The 24,707-nt window shown below is 39.3% G+C and overlaps 1 protein-coding gene across 2 annotated transcripts; it reads right to left on the bottom strand.

Moving 5' to 3' along the window:
• Positions 1 to 2,309: 2,309 nt before the first annotated feature.
• On the bottom strand, positions 2,310 to 23,055 carry LOC135461896 (protein transport protein Sec31A-like). Of its 2 annotated transcripts, XM_064739174.1 has the most exons (27): positions 22,971 to 23,055; positions 21,897 to 22,030; positions 21,457 to 21,546; positions 20,748 to 20,949; positions 20,222 to 20,317; positions 18,908 to 19,045; positions 17,914 to 18,056; positions 17,401 to 17,512; positions 16,852 to 17,004; positions 15,377 to 15,511; positions 14,863 to 15,162; positions 14,316 to 14,405; positions 13,889 to 13,948; positions 13,385 to 13,526; positions 12,193 to 12,371; positions 11,693 to 11,819; positions 11,152 to 11,300; positions 10,582 to 10,752; positions 9,867 to 10,055; positions 9,214 to 9,388; positions 8,097 to 8,280; positions 7,602 to 7,669; positions 6,597 to 6,700; positions 6,285 to 6,425; positions 5,667 to 5,789; positions 5,161 to 5,232; positions 2,310 to 4,637 (listed from the first exon to the last, which is right to left on the bottom strand). In XM_064739174.1, exons 2-27 carry the CDS (start codon positions 22,007 to 22,009, stop codon positions 4,449 to 4,451), a joined length of 3,645 nt encoding a protein of 1,214 aa, XP_064595244.1. In that variant the 5' UTR covers positions 22,010 to 22,030; positions 22,971 to 23,055; the 3' UTR covers positions 2,310 to 4,448. The 2 variants fall into 2 exon arrangements, with proteins under 2 accessions (XP_064595244.1, XP_064595245.1); XM_064739175.1 differs by lacking the exons at positions 20,748 to 20,949; positions 21,457 to 21,546; positions 21,897 to 22,030; positions 22,971 to 23,055 and adding an exon at positions 19,813 to 19,838 and having other exon boundaries at positions 20,222 to 20,286.
• Between the last annotated feature and the right edge of the window lie 1,652 nt (positions 23,056 to 24,707).

The raw sequence follows: 24,707 nt of genomic DNA, 5'->3' as shown, positions 1-24,707 counted from the left end.
TTATAATTTATTACGGAGCGATTACAATCCATGTTGCTTACGGAGAGTATACGTGTACTTTTTAATTTGTACACGTCTGTCATATTTATCATAGTACAGCTATACAATGTCACCTAGCTCTTAGCAGATCGGTGTCAAGACGACCGAATTTATATATATTATACACTGCACGCTATATCGACAACTTTCATGAAGCCGAAGACCCATTCCAGGAATACAAAGTCTTGATCTATATATCCCGCTATACTAAGCATAGAGAGAGGCTGTACCAAAACTGCCTACATGTTTTAGCCATGAACCACGTCGGAATTGAACCGCTTTTACTAACCAAAGAAGATTTCAGTCAAATAACTGCAAAACTATCGGTATTTCAGGAAGATAAAAAAATTAAAATATTTTCACTTAAACTAAATTTATTACCGGACAATACAGGCAAGTATTAATCCTGGAATTCTTGCTTGGGTACGTTTGTAAATGTTTAAAGGCCCGGAAGAAATGTATGGTTTGGAATTTATGCGACGAAGCCTAAAAATGAGCAAATCAATACTGCATCGCCGCTTTGGCATAATGGGAAACCATATATTCCATGGACCTTAGGGCTTTTCTCTTCCAGCTGGAATTTACAAGATGGTTAAGTAATAAATCAGACAAGTGCTTCAAAGACATTTTGTGAACACAAAAGGCTTTTTTCTCCTGATTTTGTAATTGACTAGACATTTTCTCGTATAGTGTAAAGATTTCGTTTGATCGCAATTCGGTATAACTGCGTATAACATCAAGAAACTCACATATCGTAAAGTTACTTATAAATATACTGTCCCAGCTGATAAGTTTACATGGTTTCAGCCTTTGTTTGCAGTGGCCCATGCAAATGCGTATTTCTTCCGTCTAGCCTAGTTCTCAGTAATGTATGCTGTACCTTCAGTCAACCTTTGGTTGACTTGCGTCCTGCGGTAAAAATATGAAAAAGTATCGACTGTCAGAGCACAACGTTTCACTACCTGATGTTAGAAGACAATATCTTTTTCATCTAGGGGTTACCGGCCCGGATAGCACAGTTGGTAGACCGCTTCGGGAGCGGTAGATCCACGATTAATCCTGGGTCGAGTCACACCTAAGACTTTAAAAGAGGAAGTTGTAACTTCCTCGCTTGGCGTTCAGCATGAAGGGGATAGTGCAACGATTGGTTGACCCGTATCAGTATAATGGCTCGGGCGGGGCGGCTTACTTGCCTTCGGTAAGTCGTCTCAGTGAAGCAGCACTAAATAAAAGAGCGGTGGAAATCCGTCCTGCAACAAGGAGGCACATTACACGTACATGCACCCTAATGATTCCTTCGTCGTCATATGACTGAAAAATTGTTGAGTACGACGTTAAACCCCAAGCACTCACTCATCTAGGGGTCTGTGGTCTCCAACAAGGGGGCGCTAGGCAGAGTAGGCGGAGCCAGCAAAAACTGTATTAACGAGAGAAGCCCCCCACCCCCCACCTCCACATGGAGGATCAAACATCTATATGGGGAGTCCTGTGTTTCCCGCACTGAATGTTCTCTATTCGCAAAGCTATAGCAGGCGAAGAGTAATGGTTTCCGCTAGGTGGTGTCTGGTTTCATACCACCATCAATAACAAGGATGTCGACATCAAATAATGAACAATTCTTTATCAAGATGTATTACCTTATTCAAATAGAAATAAACAAGATGATGATAGTTTAAAGTTTCTTATGGACCCGTACCTTGCAGCTTGTGCCTTGATATCTTCTTCAAGGGACGGAATCTTAATGCGGAATGTATTAGGTGGCCTTACATGTAAAAGTACAAAACTTTTCTCAACTTACTTTTTATGGCACACTCTTATTTTTTATAGTGCCTTGATATGTATCCTTTAACTTCTCGCCAGAAGCTTGTATACACTAAACATAAAGAGGTTTGGCCACTTTAGCGCCTAGTCCTAGAAATGTTGACACCACAGTTGCTGCATGGCTCAGAGCCTTCTCAGCGAGCAACTTACAGCCCAGTGTAGGTGCAAGATCTCGCCTGTATATACGGATATATTGACCAACGCCGCACAAAACATAAATTTAAAACTGGATCGGACACGGCGTGACTTAAACAATCCGTTATTCCAATACATAAATTTCTGATAACCTTTAAGGAGAGATCACCAGAACGAGGTATGCACAAATCTGTTATATTCATATTGCATTTGCCATTGTCTGGCATTCTACATGCTCAAAAGTTAGGAGTAAAGGCCGGAAATCCGATATCGATTAGGTCTAGGTGAAAAAACACAACAAATTTATGTACTGGATAGTATTTTAATTTTATTCATAGTATTAGCTGTTGTGACGTCATCAAACAGTGCTTTAAAATAGCTGTGGTGCTTCAATACATCCAAGAATGCAAAGTCCATACAAGGTTTATGGCCAGGTCAGAATTAGAGAACCATTCTCCTGAGAGAGAACTGAGCAATATTGACACACTGACAAGGAATTCTGCCATATTGACAGAAAGCCCGGTAATATTAGGAAAATTCTGCAGCAAGCGAGGAGCCAACTCGGTATTATCAAGAGATAACTCAGTCATATTGAGAGGGAACTCGGCAACCGATACAAATCACGATGAAGCGATATCCGTAGTTTAGCAATACAGACCCTTAAATGATAAATTTTTCCAGCAAACAATCTATATGCATAATGGACCTGTACATCACACGTAAATACATGTACTTATAAATAAGCCAATTTCATAATGAATATCATGAGTAGTAAAATATACTCATTTGCATGTGACTGCATCAGTCTGCAATGACGAAATTTAAAGTGCACTTCTTCGTCCGTAGGCATTTGATTTCAATCCTTATAATTTGTAATTAGCATAACACTTTGGTATAACAATAAACTGTGGATTACATGACAATATGTTATATTTTCTAGTCTAGACATTAACATGCAGTTATTTACACAATACGCCAATAGACTGTTAGTAATGACTTTTGGGCTAGGCGAAAAGGCATAATATTTACAGATGACAACGCTTATAACGTTCAGGATTTACATGCTCCAAGTTGTTTCGTTCAGAAGCGTTAAAATGTAAATACATGTACATGTACTCGAAGGGACCAAAGCAAAAACATTCTCCAAATGACTCATTTAAAAACTATTGCGTATAGTGCCAGTCAAGTGTGTTAACGTCTGAGGGTTAGGCTTGCGAAGAGTACATTTGGCACTACGTTCAAATAACGGGTAAAATTTTGTTTACAAAAAAATTGGTTAGTAATTGTTTTTTATGATTCAACACACACACCTTGAGGAGGTCTCGTTAAGATATAGGATTATGTACATTGTGATACACGCACCTTTATAATGATGAATAAATATCTGCCAATGTTTATACATCTTATATTATTAATGCTTTCATCATAATTATCTTCACCCGGGAAAGAACGTGTTCTAAATACCTTTACATAAACGGCATTTTTATTTTTCACGTCATTCATCTGAACATTTTTATGCATGCAGTAGCGACATTGGGGATGAAATTGATTCTTATAAAATACGAATTAAGTTAAGCCACAAATGACAGCATGAATTGCTTGGAAGCGTTTTTATTGTACAGAACACGTTCTTAAAATTCTGTCAACCAATTTCTCATAGCTCTTGTCAATCGTATCCTCTAACTTTTACAAGCCATGCTTATAAAAACAATACTATGACCTAGACAAAGAAAGTTGGTACTGGTAAGCCACACCTGCAAGGCTGAGATGACGATGTGAACAACATGTTCTTTTTCAACCTTATCATATATGTGTCCAAACAATGCTTCTTATATCATGTTCATTTTCATGTTAAACACTTTATGGCTAGTCTTGGAACCTAAATGAGGACAAATCAGCGTTTTACAACATCACAAGATGCACAAACAGCACCCACGTACCAGATGGTCAGAAACAATTCTGTTCAAGATAGTAAAAACACCTCTGTCCAGCATGGTGAAATACACCATTATCCAGGATAGTGAAAAAAAAAAACCTGTTCAAAATGCTGAAAAGCACCTCTGCTGAAGATGGTGAAAATCACCTCTACCCTGGATCCTGAGAAACATATTTGTTCAAGATAATGACCCATCCCATCCATAAAGGTGAAAAACATCCTCATCCAAGGTAGTGAAAACATCATCTCCAGGAAAGCGAAAAACAGCTGTCCAGGATGGTGAAAAACAAATGTCCAGGATGGTGAATACACCTTTATCCAAGATGGTCAAAAACACTTCTGTCCAAGATGGTTAAAAACAAATCTGTCCAAGATGGTGAAAATCATCTTTACATAGCAGTGAAAAACACCTCTGCAAACATGCATTGTGCTAAATACTTTAGTTAATAATAGCTTTAACACACATGATTAGATCTAAAAAATCACTACTGGATGACTGTATCCTATATTTATAATCTTACTGTACATAGACTTGTAAATGCGCGGATGTTTGGAGAAGCACCTTCAATGCTGGCATAAAACTGCTGATCTCGGAGAAGTTGCCCTGTGAGATCATCTGAGTGTAGATAGCCAGTCCAGTGTTGTAGTCCCCCTGTTGTACAGACTGGATAATCTGGTGAAGACCCAACGTCACATTCTGGGATAACTGAGAAAGAAAAGGCAAAAGTTATACACATATAAGCTGTGTGTGTTCAGGCCTTCAGTCTGCATGTAGATAACTGCAGAAGGCAAGTGTTAAATCCCGATGTGCAAGCTTTGTGCATTTACACCTCCAGCCTGTATTAAACAGCAAAATGTAGAAAGTAGAAAACTGCTAGGTTTTCAGGGGTTGACATTCATGACGGTCAATATATACCTGCATGTATATAGGATAACTTCAATGAAATTTCACAAAAAGTTACTGACAAAAAAGTAAATGCATCTTCATGAAGTTTTCAATGTTTACTAGTGCCAACAGTTAACTGTTTTTATATGCATTTACTTCCAGTGTAAACAATTAAAACTGCTTGCACATGCATCTAAAACAGCGTACTGAAATATGAAAACAAAATATCTTCATCGCTAGCACAGCTTAAGACCATTATATGATTAAAAGGCAAGGAAAAACCCCACCAATATCTTGCTTTATATTACAAATCCAAACTAAAGCAAAAAACATTGATACTTACTGAACTTTCCCTTAGTCTGTCATATAAAATTTCTAGCTTCCTTATAACATCTTCTAGTTTTCTTTTCACTTGCTAAAAATAAATAAAAAGGCAAAAATCATATGATGAAGTTCACATGAGTTTGTAATTTTGTATCCAATAGAAAAGCTGCCAATATCATAGACATAAAAAGCCTCTGAGTTCTGTCCTTCAAAACTTATGAATTTTGCACTCTTATTATTAATAAAAAAGAAACAGAAAAGTATTCAAACACACTAATACATTTACTAATACTATTTACTGTACACCACCAAGAACAATCATATGCGGATCTTCTGTAAATGCATTCATGTTGTACACAAAGAGTAGCTTGGATAAATTTAATGAGTTATGGTGTAGGCTAATGGAACCTTTAAACCAGCAATAAAAACAAAATATAAATCAAAGGGTAGCAGTTACACATCTGCACACCACAAAATGGGAAGAAAAGATGTGGTACACATAGTGCATATCTGACAAACGCTTACCGCATTTGTAGCTGAGTTCATACAACCATTAACTAATCCATCAAATATTTCTTTCAAAACAACATGTTCTTGTGGGATAGGTCCCTTCTCTACAGGCTTGGGAGGTTCTACTGGCTTGGCAGGCTGAAAAACAGAAGTTTAATCTAGTTTAAAACCAGAACACATGCAAGCTTGCTCAAGCCTGTGGATAGGAAATTTTGCACTGCTTCCATATTTGCCGTGTATCATAGTTTGCAAAACTACACAGATCTCCACAGGTGGAGATCACAATTGCACACAATTAACCATGAGCAAAACCTGGAAAATTCTAAACATTTAGGCTCTCAGTCAAATTATATGGAGACAATAAATGACCTAAAATTACGAACGAAAAAATAATGGCAAATAAATGTCATAAAATACTTGAATGGTTGAAACTTTCCATCAGAATGCCACCCTACCTTTAAAACAAACCTCAAAACCACTTTCTAAGATCACTAGATCACTAGATCTTAGCATCAGGAAAAGTCTTCTTTAGAGTTGTGAGTGAAATTTTGAGTCATTTGCTGTATTCGAGAAGGGTTTGTATTTTCACAGAAGAATTTGTGTACTGATGATTGCAGGTGTACTTCCACCTACCTGCGGTGCTGGCTGGTGCTCTGCTGGGTTGTAGAACTGTGAGTAGTTTGGTGCTCCAGGCGGGCCTTGCTCTGGGGCCTGAGGCTGATTTGATCCAAAGATGGGATTTGTAATGGGGTTCGGTGCCTCATATTGGGCAGCCTGTTAAAATAATAGGGTAACATTTGGGTATTGAAGGCTTCCAATGTTCTTACTTTCTTACAAAACAAAAAGGGTCAAGATAAAAAGGCAGGCTTCAGACATTACTTTTTAATTCTTTTGTGTTGGCTCATCAAAAACATAACAAAACATAAAATGAAATTGTTGCCTTACCTTTTTAGATCCCACTATGGGAGGATCATTCCAGGCTGACACTGGTTTCACATCCTGGTAAGCAGGCCGTAACGGAGCACTGTTTGCTTGACTGTATGGCCCTCCTGAATAGTTACAAAACAGAGGATCAGAGCTTGGCTGCACTACTGATAATAAAAAATGTTTTAACAATGATTACAAAGCTTTTTCAACATTACATCTTCTCAAATATCATGTTTTTGTGTCCTTAGCTCAGTGAGTATGAAGTTTAACACAGCTCGGTATGGACAATAATGGATAAATTGATTTGATTTATTTGATTGGAGTTTTACACAGTGCTCAAAAATATTTACAATGGTCTCTCAACATCAATGTATCAAAGATATCATCTCAATATGTGTACGAAAGTCTGCATATAATCAGAAAAGAGTATCCCATACATGTTATGAGCTTAAATACTAGTTAAGCTGGATATTATTTCTTTGGGTCCACTTAGACAAAGGGATCGTTTGCCTAAGTTGATTGCAAATCACTAACACCGCTGGAAACCTTCTTGCACAATGGAGTGTAAGCTACAATAGCTGTGATTTACAATCAAAAATTACAATCAGCTTGATCCTGTTGTAAATATTTATCATCACCCTAAAACAGTGTTACCCTAATTCCTCAACCATTCTGCACATGAAAGGGCAACTTTCAGTGCAATTTATGCACATTTTTAATTTGATTTTTGGAACAAAACAACAATGGTTGGATTAGCCAATTTCAGGGCTTCACAAAAAGTATAGTTTTATCAGTTAACACTGAATAATGCTTTTAAAATATCCTTGAATAAACAGCTTGCAAACATTGGAAAAGGTTGAAGAATTACAGCAAGTACAAATTTTTTGCCTTACATAAACTGGTACTTAGTAATTTTCGACTCAATTTACAAAGATGTGCAGTTTTATTGTCTCAAAAAGTTGTGTATGATTCATTTGTGGAAGCGGGCCCAGATCAATTGTGCATGTTTACTAATGGGCTCACCTGGGGTCTGGTTCTGTGTGTAACTATTGACATTGGGCAAGCTGACAGGGGCATTATAACCACTTGGACTGAGGAAGAGAAAACAGACAGGTATTTATTTACACATTAATTGACATAATAAAACTTCTGCTAATGGGCACACAGAATAGCTGCTGATTGGCTGACAATGGAGATAGGATTTCCCGAGTTCAATCCTTCTACTTTGGTCAAGCTTGAATAAGAAACACAGCACTTAAAATTCAGCTCAGTCTGGTCTTTCTCATCTCTAACAGGAGCCAGTGGTGACTCTGTATCCCTTGAAGTTTAACATTTGAAATCAAATACTTTAAATGTTTACTCATCATTCAAACATATGTTGTAGCATCTTTTAGTTCCCAAGTCTATTTTCTTACTTTTTTTCCATACTAAGTATTATTTAAACATTCCTCAATAAACAAGTTTTTCCCACTCAAAACATGTGACGTTTTTACTGAAGCACATCATGGTTTGACTCACTTGTAGAAGGCAGATTGTTGAGAATAAGGTGTCTGCTGGTTGTAGCCTGTCTGCCCTTGACTGGTTGAGTTGTAGCCTGTCTGCGCTTGACTGGTTTGGTTGTAACCCTGCTGTGGAGAGTATGTGTCTATCCCGTACTGGGCTGCAGACTGAGGGTAGGACGGGTAACGATGACCCAGGCCACCTGTAAAGAGGAAGTTCAGGCCATCACCAAAAAAATATGTTCACTGGGATGAACCAGACGTACCCTCCAAAAAAGGGTCCTACTCTAGAATTTTTTGTGTGGCTTTAAACGGAATTTCTTCATTTTTTGTATTGCTATCATGGTTATTTCTTTTAAAAGCCCTATCCATTTCATTGGCCAAAATTAAAGGAAAAAAAAATTTCTCTACCGGCAAGCTTTATTTTTTTAAATACCTATATATGCATATGAAGGATGCGGACAATATGCTGATGAGAGGCAAATCGCTGACTGTTTTTCAACCAGTGCGTTCACCAGAAATTAACAGAATGTGTGTTCATCCTAGACAAGTTTTATAAATTTAGAAGTCCATCTCCTATCTCTGCAATGTTAACTTTTGTCACGCTTGTCATGTGATAATTTCAGTCGTAAAATTGGGAGACAAAAACTGTTCAGCAATGTTGGCTGGCTAACACCAAGTTTTCAATGACCTGACAGAAAAATTTATTCATTACTAAAATAAAGAGTATTGCCAAATACAAAAGGTAGGACTAAGCTTCACCAATTAAAAATATAGTTTCAGATGAATTGTGACTTCAACCTCCAGCTGCATTCAATTTGTTTTATTTATTTATTTGATTGGTGTTTTACACCGCACTCAAGAATATTTCACTTATACGAAGGCGGCCAGCATTATGGTGGGTGGAAACCGGGCACAGCCCGGGGGAAACCCACGACCATCCGCAGGTTGCTGGCAGACCTTCCCACTTACGGCCGGAGAGGAAGCCAGCATGAGCTGGACTTGAACTCACAGCGACCGCATTGGTGAGAGGCTCCTGGGTCATTACGCTGCGCTAGCGCGCTAACCGACTGAGCCACGGAGGCCCCAACTGCATTCAAAGTAAACAGCAGCCATTAGGGAGTTGTTGTTGTTACCTTTAGCTGAATATCCTGCAGAGGAGGAAGCACTGCTGTCTGAGTAAGAGGACACCGTAGGGTTGTACACAGAGGCTGACGACACACCTCCATTCATGTTTGTGTACTGGGTAGGGTTGTAATAAGAGCTGACACTTGGTGTTGTTGTTGTTTGGAAGCCACTTACAGCCTGCGTCTGTAAACACGAGCACAGTAACAAACATTATACCTGTATACAAATGCGCTAATCATTGTCATTTCCTCCTTCTTATCAAAAGCATTTTATGCTCAGAAATCATCATATTCTATGAACATCATATGTATACCATAATATTCTTTAAGTGATTGATTAATTATTTCTTTGATTGGGGTTATACGTTGTACTCAAGAATATTCCACTTATACTACAGCAGCCAGCATTATCGTGGGAGGAAACCGGACAGAGCCCGAGGGAAAGACTTGTAAAACACACCTGGCAAAATCCTAAGTCTGGGGAGAAGGAATTTAAGCGTGCAAATCACACTCCTGGTCTTTTACATCAGGTATGATAATGACATCAAAAGCCTCAAATACATGTACCCTATGTAAGTGTGTTGTTCAGGTACTAATCAAAGTGTAGTGAACAAACAAACCACACATAACATCAGTACAGAAATAAAACAAGTAAGTCTGACCTGGTAGGTGTGTGGGGCTTTCCTCTGTTGTTGTTGTTGTTGTTGAGGGGCCTGGGCGGCCTGTTGTGTCTGCCTTATCCCTGCTGCATTCACATCTCTCCTCTGGAAGGGGAAGGGCGGGGCCTCATACCCCTGGGCCAGAGGACCTAAGGCTTTGTACAGACGGTCACGCAGGATCGCCAGGGACACCTGTCAAAGCAGAGTGGTCAGCAAATGAGGATTCATTAATGATCCAGCTTGTTTTTACTTTTTATTTGTTACCTGTGTGTTTTATTTGATCAGAGTTTAACATCATGCTCAAAAATATTTCACTTATACGATAATGGCCCCAATTATCGTGGGAGGAAACCTACAGGGCCTGGTGGAAACCCACGACCATTAATTATCTGTGAACCAATTTCCTAATCTCAAACTGTGCAGTAAGTTTTCAGTAGGCCTAATCATCCAAATATATTATCATAGTAGTATTTGTTTTAAAGGCAACCTTCAATTTTCTCACTTGTTACTGCTCAACAACATGAAAAAAGACAACTAATTAAATTTACACTAATATTATAATAACAGTACTATTCTATCTGATATCGGACAATGTACAGTACTTAAATCAGCTGACATGATTGCTTCATGCTTGTACTGTGTCATCAATAATACTTTCATTTAGCTGTGATGTGCTTGTAATGCTCATCCCTACTGCCGCACTTCCCCTCGCACTCACCTCTGAGGAGTTGCCCAGGTAGTTCATCGCAGTGGTCAGACTGCCCTGGGCAGCCAATATGCCTGAGTAGGAGCTGAGCTGGGAGGCAAGGGTACCTGTCGTCACCTCTGGGGCCTGTCCTTTGGCAATCTCCACAGCTTTCCTCAAGATCATCACCTTCTCCACCAGATCCTGGCAAGTGGTCATTAAAACTGTGTTACTTAAATATGAACTATATCCTAGACAGCACCCCTTGTTCTAATACAAGATGTTCTACCACATTAAGCCAATAAGATCACGGATAGATTCAACAGGCCCAAGCTAGAACTTACATGTGTGTATACATGTGTATAGATAAGTTCTTCATATCCACTGTGTTAATTACAGTGCTGACCAATTACAATGGGATACGCCAATGGGATACATTAAAATGCAATTGGCTTGGAAAATATGTCAACTGTTCCTATCATGAGAAATAAAGTCTGAGAGGGTGAAAATGTTTCAGATTAATCTTGACAACAACAACATATCAGATTTTAAACAGGGACAAACTTCACTGAGACAGTTCACTGAGTGTCATCCTTCACACACCTGTAATGAGCCTGGTGTGTTTGTAGCAGGTGTGATTTTCATCCAGTTATCCACCAGTTTATTGACATTCCCTGAGCAGATGTAACAAAGGCTGGCATATCCAGAGAACTCTCCTCTGCGCTCTTTCTCCAGGCGAGAACCCAACATATCTGCAACAATAAAAAACCAACATTAATTGAAGAGTTTAGATTTGTAGGTCTTGTTTCAGTAAATACGTCTTTGACTAGTAAACTACTACCCTAATGCAGGGCAAACTATAGCCTATTTTTTAAATTTGGGCATCCTTTCAGTAGGCTTATTTGGGCTGGAATATTTTCTGATATTAAGAAACCTTAACTTAATGCACTGATTTTCAAAATATAGTGTCAAACTCTTTGGGACAAAAGGAGCTACATGTAGTAACAAAAATGTTAACTCTGCATTTCAAAAGATTCTATATCAGCTGTACTATTACTTTAATACATGTGTAATATTACCAAGGTGAACAAGATTAACATTCATTGGTAAGTTATGTGAACACAGTATAACCATTGGTACATACCACAGAGAGCAGTAAACTCATCATTAGAAGCGTATGTGACGATGACAGCCAGTGCTTCCTTCCAGTTGTTCAGATCACAGCCCTCCACAATCTGTCGCCAGTCACGACTCAGGATAGAAGCCACAAGCTGCAGGATTAATACGACAGAGAATCAGTTACAGATACATGTAGATTACACATCAGCAGTTAAGCTTGTAAACAGATGTGTAGGCAATAGATAGAAAGAGACCGGTAAAAATATTCCGTGATGATCCAGATCAACATTGAGTGAAAATACATAAAATGACAATAATAAAATTAATCCTGTAAAAAGACTGATCTGGAGTACATTTTTGGATCTATGGACATGAACAACCTCAGAATTGAACATTAACAAAACTTTGCCACATATATTGGAAATGCTGTCTTTCAAATATTTTCCTTTAATTGTAAAGAAATTAATTAATGATTAAAGGCTCTTACATACAGAAATTCAAACTAAAAAAGATGATGTGACTCACTTTATTAGTCTTGCTCTTGTTTCTCTGGAAGAACTTTTTTTGTGTTCTGGCCAGCAGTTCTGGTCCTCCTGCTATAGCCAGTAGTATAGCCTCAGCCATGTTGTTCTCATGGAGACACATCTCCACAGCTGCCTCAAAGTTCCCCATCAACAGTGCCTGGGTCATCAAGCCTTCTTTATCTAGCAACAGACAACATAAGTCTTCTTCTAATGATTTCAACACAATTTTTGCAGTTGACTTTTTGTGTATTTTTTTCCAAGATTGCAAAATCCACAGAAAATTACTCCAGCAGCAAGTCTACCAACAAACTCTCTCGCCAAAAGCTGTCAAACCAACGGGGAGCTCCATTTGAAATTCCGTTAATGTAATATACAATTTACATCTTTAAAATACATTACATATGAATTTTTTCCCCAACTCATTCACTCATATGTATACTTCCAAATCTACAGATGATATGCCTTTTCAGAACAACAAGCAATGGATGAAGAGTAGCAGTAATCCATGCTACTTGCTAGATCAGATAGGTACGACCTCAACGAAACACAGATCTAGACAGATACAGTACAACAAAAGTAAGTTCCCCTCAAAACGTTGTTTGGTATCTCCTGTGGTATGTACCAATGTATTGCAATGAAATTCAACACACACTATCCCAATAATCCAGAGGACGTGGTATATCAAGGATTAACATGCAGGTGCAGTTGTGCGCAAACTGAAAATCTGTTGATTTTGAAAATTTCATAAAAGGAGTCAACCAGATTTTTTAACGGCAATTCTTTACTTTATCACAGAATTTGATCATTTTCACATTTGGACAACGCGCTCGCATTGTGTTGAAGAGGCTACGATCCTACATTGCGGGATGGCTAACCACTCTTCCTTAATGCCCACCCGCACGAATATTTCAGGACTGGTAACACCAATTCTCCGATGAAATCAAAAATTGGCAGTGAAAAATCTGGTTGACTCCTTTCGTGCAATTTTCAAAATTGACAGATTTTCATTTTGTGCATGCCCATTAGCGCACAACTGCACCTGCACGTTAATCCTTGATATACCACATCCGCTGAATTACTGGGAGCACCTTTGTTGCACTGTTTATATAGTGCTTTCCAAAGTAGAGATGAATGTATGGGTCTCCATCTAAAAAATCACTAAATTACACGTAGAAAAAAACCTTGATCTGTACCTTTTAGTCCTGGAATGACCAGAGGTGTGGATGATCCTGATACCCCTGTTTGTTGGGGCTGACCCTGCTGGTTCATAGCAATCTCATCAAACGCTGAGGATTGGTCGGACAGCTCATCACGACTGCTCGAGTCATTGGGAGTCTGGGTAGAGACAGCAAGATATATTTACTTATTTGTATGAAGTCGGCAAGAAACATACATTTTCTGAATATGACTGGTGTTCAACACTTTACCCAAGAATTTTTTACTCATACAAAAGAGGAGCTGATACATGAAAACCTTGCAGATTTTGCGAGACAATTAAGTTTTGATGTAATAATCGCTCTGAGGCCCTGCTACACACTGGCACCTCGAGAGCTTAAAAAATATGCCCCCAAAGATACATCTTGTGTATTTGCAAAGGGTATTAGCTTGTATTACATACATGCACAGCTACATGTACAAATTAAGATTTTAAATATACATAAAAAATAAATAACTGGAAAAACACGAAATGTAGATACCTTAGATTCAACGCTTGGAGATGCTTGTCCACTAAGTGACAACGTTCCTGGTTTTAAATCCTGTAACAATAAATCACAGCCACTGACAGATCAAAGTTCTCTCCTGTCACACTGAAGACTATTTTACTAGTGTGAAGACTTGACACCACAGGAATAACCTTAGTATGAGGGAATCTGGACAACTGATCCCTTATCAGGTAATGAAACTGGCCTCCTCCTCCCCCACCCCAATAATCCTAATCTACAAATGTTGTTTATTCTATAGCATGTAGACACATTCACACCCAGCAGTTGTCAATATTGTTTTATAAAAGCAGTTATAAACCTCACTTTTTTTTCCTTATTTTATTACATGACACATAACATTAACGCAGTGAGTGGCAGTAACCTGAACCCAAACACAAGTACCTGTATAAGAGTCACTAACCTCTGTTCCTAACTGGGACATTTTACGAGCCAGTTCTGAAGCATCCACACCTTGGGCTGCAGCGATTGCCTCCCCTGTCTGCTCAGCAACCTGAGATTGACCAGTTCTCACAGTTAGTGTTATTCTACACATAAACATTTACATACTTAATGCCAGTGCATTAACCATCTGATCAAGGTAACAAGCTAATGAGTGAGTGTGTGAGTGCTTGTGGTTTAACGTCGTACTTAACAATTTCATCAGCATGAATTAATTTAGGGGCTGAACATAACTACTTGACTTATGAAATATATTCATGGAAGCATAACTGACAGTTTTAAACGACAAGTGAAATGACTTTAGAAATGAAATGAACGCAAAATCGCTTCAGCTTAAATTTAGTGCAGGGGAATATATGGCCAAGTTTACCAGTTGTTTTTTGTTTCACTGCCATGCCCTTTGATTTTTAGACAACAAAAGATAGCTGACAATTTACTCCAGAACATGTCCCAGGAGTGGTGCCTCACAGAAGACAGACACTGAAACACACATCAGTTACATAACTCACCCTTTTTGCTAAATCTGTTTGGTCGTATCCAAGCAATTGTAAATATCTTGGACGGGGCTCGGTTTCAAAATTTACTCGCAGGAAATTCCAGATGTTTTCCTGGAAATCATTTTCACTGTTTGACGCTTTCATAGAGCAGAATTCCAAAAGCTGCCCACTTTGTAAAGCCTGCTCTAATTGGGTGGATCTAGAGAGCAAATCCGTTTCCGTCACAACCTGGCTGATGTTGACCAATCGCTGAGGAGGTTGTTGTGGATTTTGTGGCTTGGTATGTTCAAATGTGACTAATTTTCCTCCAAACTAGAAAAAAGGATGAAGAACATACATATTAAAGAAAAGAGAGAGGCAAATTATATTCTTGTTAAATCCCACACGACTATGAACAGTCCAGTGTGCAGGACAGATTAAGTGGATTATAAATAAATGTTGATTTTACAAACACAACATGGCTATACCTCAAAATAACAATCAGTGAAAAATCTTATCCAATTCTATGATAAAGTAATGTACATACAGCAAAAGAGGCTCCCACAGGTTTTCTGAGCCACTTGGGGGGCTTTGTGAGGGGTGCCACAGACTGTTCCTCTGTCTGAGCAACAGGGGCAGGAGGCATCTGACCGAACAGGTCCGTGTCAAATGAGGCTGCTATCTGCGGACACAAACATAAAGCTCAGTATAAGGGAAAAGCTAACAAAATTCCAACCTGCTTTAAATGAGACCATTTCTGACTACTTCGTAATTACTGCAGTTCACCTATAGTTTGGTATGTAAACATGCACTTTCAGGCCTAACCATATACTTTGATGACACACTAATGCTTTTCTGGCAAGAACAATTTTTTTCACCTTTTTTTAATTTATATATTTGATTGGTGTTTTACGCTGTACTCAGCATTATGGTGGGAGGAAACCAGGCAGAGCCCAAAGGAAACTCACAACCATCCGCAGGTTGTCGACGGACCTTCCCATGTATGGTCGGAGAGGATTTTTCACATTTGATGACCTGCCCTAGTACTGAGCTGGAGTGGATGACCTACCCTATTACTGGGCTAGAGTCGATGACCTAGAGACCTACCCTATTACTGGGCTGGAGTAGATGACTTATCCTTTTACTGTGTTGGAGTGGATGACCTATCCTATTACTGGGCTGGAGTGGGTGACTACCTTATTAGTGGGGTGGATGGTCTAACCTATTACTGGGCTGGAGTGAATGAATGAATGAATGATTATGGCTTAACGCCACTGGGCTGGAGTGAGTGACCTAACTTATTACTTGGCTGGAGTGGGTGACCTACCCTATTATTGGGCTAGAGTGGATGACCTACCATATTACTGTCCTGGAGTTGATGACCTGCCCTAGTACTGTCCTGGAATGGATGACCTACCCTATTACTGGGATGGAGTTGATGACCTGCCCTAGTACTGTCCTGGAATGGATAACCTACCCTATTACTGGGCTGGAGTGGATAACCTACCCTATTTCTGGGCTGGAGTAGATGACCTATCCTTTTCCTGTGTTGGAGTGGATGACCTAACCTATTACTGGGCTGGAGTGGGTGACTACCTTATTAGTGGAGTGGATGGTCTAACCTATTACTGGGCTGGAGTGAATGAATGAATGAATGATTATGGCTTAACACCACTGGGCTGGAGTGAGTGACCTAACTTATTACTTGGCTGGAGTGGGTGACCTACCCTATGACTGGGCTCAGGAGGATGACCTACCCTATTACTGGGCTGGACTCGATGACCCACCTTATTACTGGGCTAGAGTGGATGACCTACCTTATCACTGGGCTGGAGTGGATAACAGGCCCTATTACTGGGTTGGATGAGGATGGTCGTGTGTTTAACTCTCCCTCTCTGCCCGGTTTCCCCCCTCCCCCAACATAATGCTGGCCATCGTTTTATGAGTGAAATATTCTGGAGTACAGCGTAAAAAACCAAGCATCATGAAATAAGTATTACTGGGCTGGAGTGGTAGACTTACCCTATTGCTGGGCTGGAGTGGATGGCCACCGCCCATGAGGGAAAACACTGTGATGTGACCATCAAATGAAGAGCTGGAGATGATGTTGGGGTTACGAGGACACCACTGGACATCAAAGCTCCACTGGTTACTAGTTGGTAACTCATAGATCACCTGAATGTCACAATGAGAGTATCATTTCACAATACCTGTATCAGCAGTGTAAAACAAAGTATTCTAAACCAAATGTGAATGCTTGTTTTCAGCAAAATGATCTCAGTAACATTTTACAGAGGGAAATGTGCTAAACTTTTGCTTTTAAATTACATATACTGTCTTTCACAAAGCTATCTACTTATAACAAAGTCAACTTATTAACTTTTATACACAACTTTTGATACATGCTTGAAGGTCAATATTTAAATAAAGTTCAATCTATACACTGATAGAGATGCTGGTTCCACTAAAAGTCTTGCCTTAATAAAAAGTAAAATCAAGCTCAGATTAATCTGTGCAGTTGTTAGTAAAATATTACTAGTGACAGTCTGGGACTGTAGGCGGCAACTTTACCTCACCCCCTTGTACATTTGTGTTGGGGTTCCAGCAGAGAATCCTGTTGTCTTTGCCACAGCTAAGCAGCATGTCAGGATCTCTCAGACACCAGGCCATGCTCAGGATACCCCTGTCATAACAAGAACAGCAACAACTGGCATAAGTAATAGATCACAACATTTCATAGCACCATGAATTGTGTGTAAACTGCAATCAAATGATATCAATTCTTAATGTACCTGTAAGGGAGCCATCAGAAGCACATTATTGTCATATCTAATTTGCATACATTTTCACATATACATGTACATATGTATTTTTTTTTAATTCACATCCTTGTGGATACATTAAAATTAAAAATGGATATGATACCAGACAGTAAACTTTTTGAAGAATACGAGAATCAAACTTTATAGTAGGTAAAAGGATAAAATACTTGAATAACACCTTTTAAAATTAATACCGTGTAAGGCATAGCATTATTATGACATTATTTTAATAACATGGCTCACAACCAACTCTGGAGCTTACCTCTGGTGGTTTTCAAACACCTTGAGCGGAGAGGTAGCAAACCTGAGGTCCCAGAGTTGTATGACAGGGGTGTGGTCATCCTCTGAGGACAGACACAGCTGAGTGGCCACGTCAGGGTGCCAGGCCACAGTCTTACACTTGATCTACAACACAGCACCGAAAAGAAGGAAATGAAGACACAACCAAGTACATGTCTTACAGTGCTGACATTTTCACTTTGGAGAGAAATAAATGTATACTACACGTCCAAGTGAATAACTTAATTTACCACTCCATTTTAGTTAGCTACCGAATAGAACAATTGAAAATCACACCTCAAAATGATCTTTAGCCCATCAGGAAGCAAGACAGGCAATTTTGTTTGTCATGTTGCTTATCAAATAGCTGTCCAAAATGGAAGATTTAATAGTGGTGATAGGAAACCTGTAGCACAAGTAATCAATTATCAGAAAACGTATCTGATGGGGCATCATATGTTGCATTCCCTACACCCGGCAGCAGTGGAAAAAAGGGCATAAATTGGATACAATTATGGGGGGATGCTTAGCATCAGCTTATGTACATCTTGAAGGATCCTGAAAACCGGTCTCGAAAACATGGTCCTGAAACAGGTCTAACTAAAGTTATCTCCCTTGTTTTGCTTGGGAATGCTTAATGTGAGACCTAAGCCTGAGTTGTCTAGTCTATTGTATGTAATACTACTAACCTACTACTCATGCACTGCAAGAGAACGATGGCCAATTTGGCTTGGCTCCGAGTTGCCAGTGCTCAGGAAAGTTCTCTGCTTTCGATCGGTCAATTATTTGCTGAGACGTGTAGATGAGCCTGGCTACAGGGCACCCGTGCATCCCTATCACCTTCTTTCCATCATCTCACTTTCTTTTAATTTGTGATGATACAATCCATTTACATGAAGTCTGACAATGAAAAATATCAAGATTTTCCAATAGTGGCCACAGGACACAGGCCAAGTAATTCTGCTGCAGCACCTTACCCGTGACATACTGTCACTGATCTTGATGACAGGTTCATTCTTCCTCAGGTCCCAGACCACGCAGCGGGCAGTGAAGGTAGAGGCCAGAATGTGCTGTACCTGCCTGTTCCAGGCCACACAGGCTACCTCTTCCGGGGGCTATAAAAAGAGAGAAATGGCAACAGGAGTAGTCAGACAATGAAGTACTACCTTTTTAAAGAAAGAGAGATACATTTCCAATAGTGACATGCAGATAGTTTCTGAATGGATACTGAACATGTATCGGTGCATACCTATCATTTGTTCCAGCTATCATGTAAAGATAATAGATGAAACCTGTCATGGCTGATTGACACTACACACTACTTATCATGTTATGACGATCATTGACAGTGGAGACATCCAATGGGAACATTGGAAAATAATCCTGCTATGAGGCTTCTCTATTCCGACTACTGTCTCATTAGAATATCTATCTATTATTTTAATACAGATACATGTGTATTGTGTTATATTCAGAATGTATTTCACGAAATTGACACAGGTCTGTTTGAAAATTTGACTAGACACTGCCAAAAGCTCATGATTTAATTAAGCTGTACACAACATCATAAAATGTACCAATAACATAAACCATCACCGTGTTAAACAACAGGATTACTTCCCCTGATTACACATTTCATGTGGTCACGTATTTTCCTGTAGTCATATATTTTAGACCCAGTCTGTTTAAGTTTTCAAGTTAAATCAGTATCCTGAATTTGTGAAAACATCACAGCTTCCTATCATCACTGTGTCCCAACACAATAACTACGACGTGACTTCCCTACTCCCTCATTAATGTACCTACATGTTACAGTCACCAAAAAGTAGATTTCTATAATCATAAAATACCGCAGCCATATTGAATGAGTATGTGTGCTCACCACCATTATCTCACCTGAAGAGCTCCCTGAATGCGGGCATTGTCAGATAAACAGATGAAGACCCAAATTTAGAGGAGGTTTGGAAGGAAAAACAGGATGATTTATAACAGCATATGTATGCTACTGACACTTCTGCCATATTACATTTTAGACGCAACGCAACCTAGAGTACAATGACTTTGTAAAGCTGGGATATGGTATAGACACACATCCAGGTTAAATGCTTGAAACATTCTCTGTTATGGACACCTATTTACGGATTACATGCATACCTGTCCTTACATAAGGCTAATATTTTTGTTTTTGATGAATTTCTTAACATGTATCTGAAGGCAAACTGATGTACCCATGTTTTATTAGAATAGTTTGAAGCATACCTGTGATGTTTATATTTAAAACACAGACTCACCTGGGATTTAGCTCCAGGTGTCATTGGTGTGGTGATATTGTTCAGATCCCAGATGTAGATTTCTGATTCACCTGCTCCTGATGCCAATAAATTAGTCTGTTCCAACAAAAAACACACATTACAAACTTTACAGACTATGTACACAAAGGGATAATGTCTTGATTCAAATCGAATGAATACATGTAGTTAATACATGTACAACAACAACCAGCATGTCCCATCAACTGTATCATCTGTAACTGATGTGTAACTATACCACTCAGTTATTCAAAGAGGAATTCAAAATAACATTCTGTGATATTTGACCTGAACAATACCAATGCGAACATGAAAACTTAATAGTTTCAATAAGACATTAGTCCTTGCTATTAATATTGTTTTTTAGGTTGTCATGCTGTTTTCTTGGGATATATGAAATGGCCTGGGCACATAACAGTGCTTTGTCAATGAGAAGAAAAAAGTTATTCATATAAGCACCAAAGAAACTTGATTCCTCCACTGATCTGATTTTAAATCTTTCCCATACCTGAAAGGGATTGAAGTCCAGGGCTTTGACAGATCCTGTGTGTTTATCTAGTGAAAACACTTCTGCCTCCTCAAGTTTTCCGTTTAAAAGTTTGGCCGCATCCCAGCCTTTCAGCTGACCATTGTCTGTGCCTGCTACAATCACACCAGATGGCATACTAGAGTCGGCCATTCCATGACTTCCCCACAGCACCTTATGAAACCTGAACAACAAAAATATGAAATAAAATACCATGCAATACAGGTCTTTAGCACTAATGAAAAAAAGGATGAAACAAAAAGTACCACTGTGTGGTGATAGTTCCACTTACTGTGCTTATACAGTCTATAGGTGTACGTGTAGTATTATGCTTTAAGTGTAGTAAACCTTATCTGGCTTCACGAGTTAAAGTATTTACATGAAAATGACAGATAGATGAACCCATGGACACACTGACGCCAACCTGTAAGATAATACCCTTAGAACAATAATGTTCTATAGGTAAAAACCAACAAGTACATGTATCTCTAACAAGGACTTGCACACTTCAAACAACGGGACTTCACGTCCTGGTACACAGAATCTTATAAAAATATCCAATTTAACTGATACCAATTAAGGTTTCGAATTCAAATCAGTTCACTCTTCTTAGTATGTATGTACCAGTATATATAAATACACTGGGCTGGGCTGGGCTGTGTGGGGGTAGGGGGGTGGGTTTGGGGCTTACCTGTTTTCTGATGGAACTGTGACAGCTACAGGCATCTCTAGGTCAGAGTCTGCCAGGTTGAGGCTATACACCTCCAATGCTGCATTTGTACTGCAATAAACGAATGATGATTATAACTAGCAAGAAGCCATTGACTAAAGAAGACTGCATTAAATAATTATCCCACTGCCTTGAATTTTCGTTCATTTGATCTATTTTACACAAGTAACATGACTGAGCTGGAAGCGAATGAAACTGATTAGTCTCAGTGGACTTACCCATTTAAGCTCACAAAGAATTCTTCAGTCTCAGGTGTACAATTATTATTATGATCTTCTGAAGATCCTGTTCTCATAAACTGTACTAAGAGTATACTTTACATGTTCACATTTTTTTATCTTCATGACACATGGGAATAACTATAGTACATGTATTTATCTTTCTGATCAACCTGGCTTTACCTGAATGTGGCATCAAGCTGCTGAGCAGCCGTTCCAGCAGCCAGGTAGATTGGGTGTTGATCTGATGGGGACCAGGCCACATTGGCAGTACGCTCAACTTCCTTCACCCTCATCTTTTCCTGTTATTTACTAATCTGCAAAAGACATTCAATGTGGCCTTTCCCTCATTAAGTAAGAACTACAAAACAGAATCATACTGTATAGGGCAATGGGTTTCATAAGGTATTCACATGTCATAGAGCTCAGTTAGAGTGATACCTGGAGTAAATTGAAATATACAGGTCATATTCGAGACCATGCACATCCGCACACTTCACTCTCATGAGGCAGTGGCAATAAGACAATGAGGTGATATAAATAAATGAACAGCTCTGGATGAATTTATGAGAGCTACAGCTGATAATAACTAATAACTGAAAATTATAGAACATGAACAATTTGCACACCAAAGGTGAAATGTGAATGTTAACAAAAGCTGGTTTTGGAGTCTGTGAAGCAGAGTTTTGTATTAACTCCCACATTATTTAATCAGGCAATGTTTTCACCGCCGCACAGACGAATCTGGGGCGAATTCCTGTACGTCCATGGTCTCAAATACCATCTTTTAGCCAAATGGCATTTATGACGGTGATTCATAAATTATTTGCATTCAATCATTTACTTTACTTGACCTGAGAACCAATGCAAATCATCCCAACAAGTACTAAGTCTACATATTGATTTGATAGCAATAGGGCCTACAGCTTTCAAAACACTGACCGTCCACAGTTGCGTCCAAATGACAATGACAGGACACCGGTCTACACTTAGGAACTTTATCCTTACACTTCCTGACATAATAAACTGATAACTCATGACAAATTACGTTCCCAGCTTCGCTAACACCCGCGCTTGCAAATGCATCTTCCGCACGAAACAAAGTCTAGCGCAATTTGAACAACCGGCTGTACACTGTACAGCTGTTGTTGTTGTTGTTGAGATGGCATCCAGATGCCGATACATCCGAGTAAAAACCGGCTACGGAAAGCTTGACTTCAGTCACATAAACAATGATAAAATGAGAGAAGTTCTTACCTTTTCTCTTGAAATCTTGTGACTGGTTTGAACAAATCAGCTTTAATAAATCACAACATACCAACTTTGACTCGTAATTTACGCTGCATCGGTTCCACGTCAAGCGAAAACGACCCCGCTACTACACGTCAACTTGCAAACCAACGTGGCACACAAGGTATCTCCCACAATGCACTAGCTAAATGGAAACATTTGACAAAGTTCTCTCCCTTCGACCACATTGTAAGCGGTCTGCGTTGGGTCGTTGAATTGGGTATTTGGGCCAAGAGACGTTTAACCAGACCTTTTCGGTGGTGAAACAAAAAAAAAAAAAAAAAACAAAAACAAAAAACCCTGAAGATGTCTTTCGTCTGGGACAGTTTCAACTCAAGCTGTCTGTGGCGCTTCTTACGTAAGGCGTTCTTGAAAAGGTAAAAGCGGCCAGAATGCGAAATCGTGAGGCTGAAGTAGTAGGCCTCATTTATTTCACGTATCTCGTCCATGGTGTAGCCTATGGTTAATACCACTGAGATATAGACCCCATATGACCCTACAGTTTAACTCCAACTATAAGTCATTTATGAGTTACAATGAAAAATTGCGTGTAGCCTATCAAGCAATTCTCCAAACTATGCTTTTGATAACCATGCATAGGCCATACAGCATATCACACGCTGGCCTAATTTATATGTCTGTATCCAGTTATGCTAATTTGAGGGTGATAGGCCCATACAAGAAGGCATGATACATGATGGCCAACATTTACACACCCTCCCTAAAATAAATGGTGAATCAGTGTATGCCTAACTACTGAGATTCATAGTCCTCCTATATTTTCAGTTTTCAAATCATGAACTAAACGCATGCCCCTACTGACGGACGACAAAATTTTCCAGTAGCCTTCAGCCTGTCGTTGTAATGACCGCTGTGCATGACTCTGGCTTCAGATATTTTCATCATACACCATATTCTCCAGAGTTAGGACCATCGAATTTCAATCTCTTCCCAAACACGGAGACAATCTGTCGTTGGAGCCTTTTTTTATTGAGGCGCATGCAAGAAGAAATTAAGCTTCCATATGAGATTCACGCGGAACAACATGCACCGCTCCGATAGAATTGTATGAAGAAGTAAACGTTGAAAAAGAACTCTCGCACGCCCACAAAGCTGCACGTGTTTCCACCCACGGTAATAATTCTCTCTGCAAACTATCCCAGATATTTTCCTGCATACCACTACAGTCATCTTCTTGGTTAGGCCGAGCGACTGATTGGTGAATGTACGCCTACCGTTTCTGATTTACTACCTGGAATGCTACGCGTTGTTGATATTGATTTATTTATTTGATTAGTGCTTTACACAAGAATATCTCACTTTTACCGTGCAGTGGCAAACATTATTGTGAGAGGAAATGGGGCAAAGCCCGGGAAAACCCCACGACTATCGGCAGTTTGGTGGAAGACCTTCTCACGTACGGCCGGAGAGGAAGTCAGTTTGGTAATACTGACAGACATGGGCATCGATATCATGGATTAATATTCTCACGTATAGCCTATATATATAGGCCGATACATCAATCTGCAAACAGACCTATATGTTCTTCCCTTCTGAGAACATAGTCCCTACCCCTTTTGTAATTCCTCCAATGTTGGCTCAAAGCACTTCATGAACCACAAAGTATACATTGTCATTGCCTGGCGTTATAGGTCCAGCTCTCCACTACATAGGCTGACTGACGACTTTCCCAGTCATTTCAGT

This window comes from Liolophura sinensis, chromosome 1 (assembly GCF_032854445.1).
Source record: "Liolophura sinensis isolate JHLJ2023 chromosome 1, CUHK_Ljap_v2, whole genome shotgun sequence".
In the NCBI taxonomy this organism is placed as follows: domain Eukaryota; kingdom Metazoa; phylum Mollusca; class Polyplacophora; order Chitonida; family Chitonidae; genus Liolophura; species Liolophura sinensis.
This window is presented reverse-complemented; position numbering and strand designations above follow the sequence as displayed.

Excerpts from the sequence above, each read along its gene's own strand:
- LOC135461896 (XM_064739174.1), bottom strand. The coding sequence starts at position 22,009 with ATGAGGGTGAAGGAAGTTGAGCGTACTGCCAATGTGGCCTGGTCCCCA. Across the intron at positions 13,949-14,315 it reads TGTCCCAGTTAGGAACAGAG|GATTTAAAACCAGGAACGTT; the intron begins GTTAGTGACTCT and ends TTATTGTTACAG. Across the intron at positions 10,056-10,581 it reads ACCTGGGCAACTCCTCAGAG|GTGTCCCTGGCGATCCTGCG; the intron begins GTGAGTGCGAGG and ends CTGCTTTGACAG.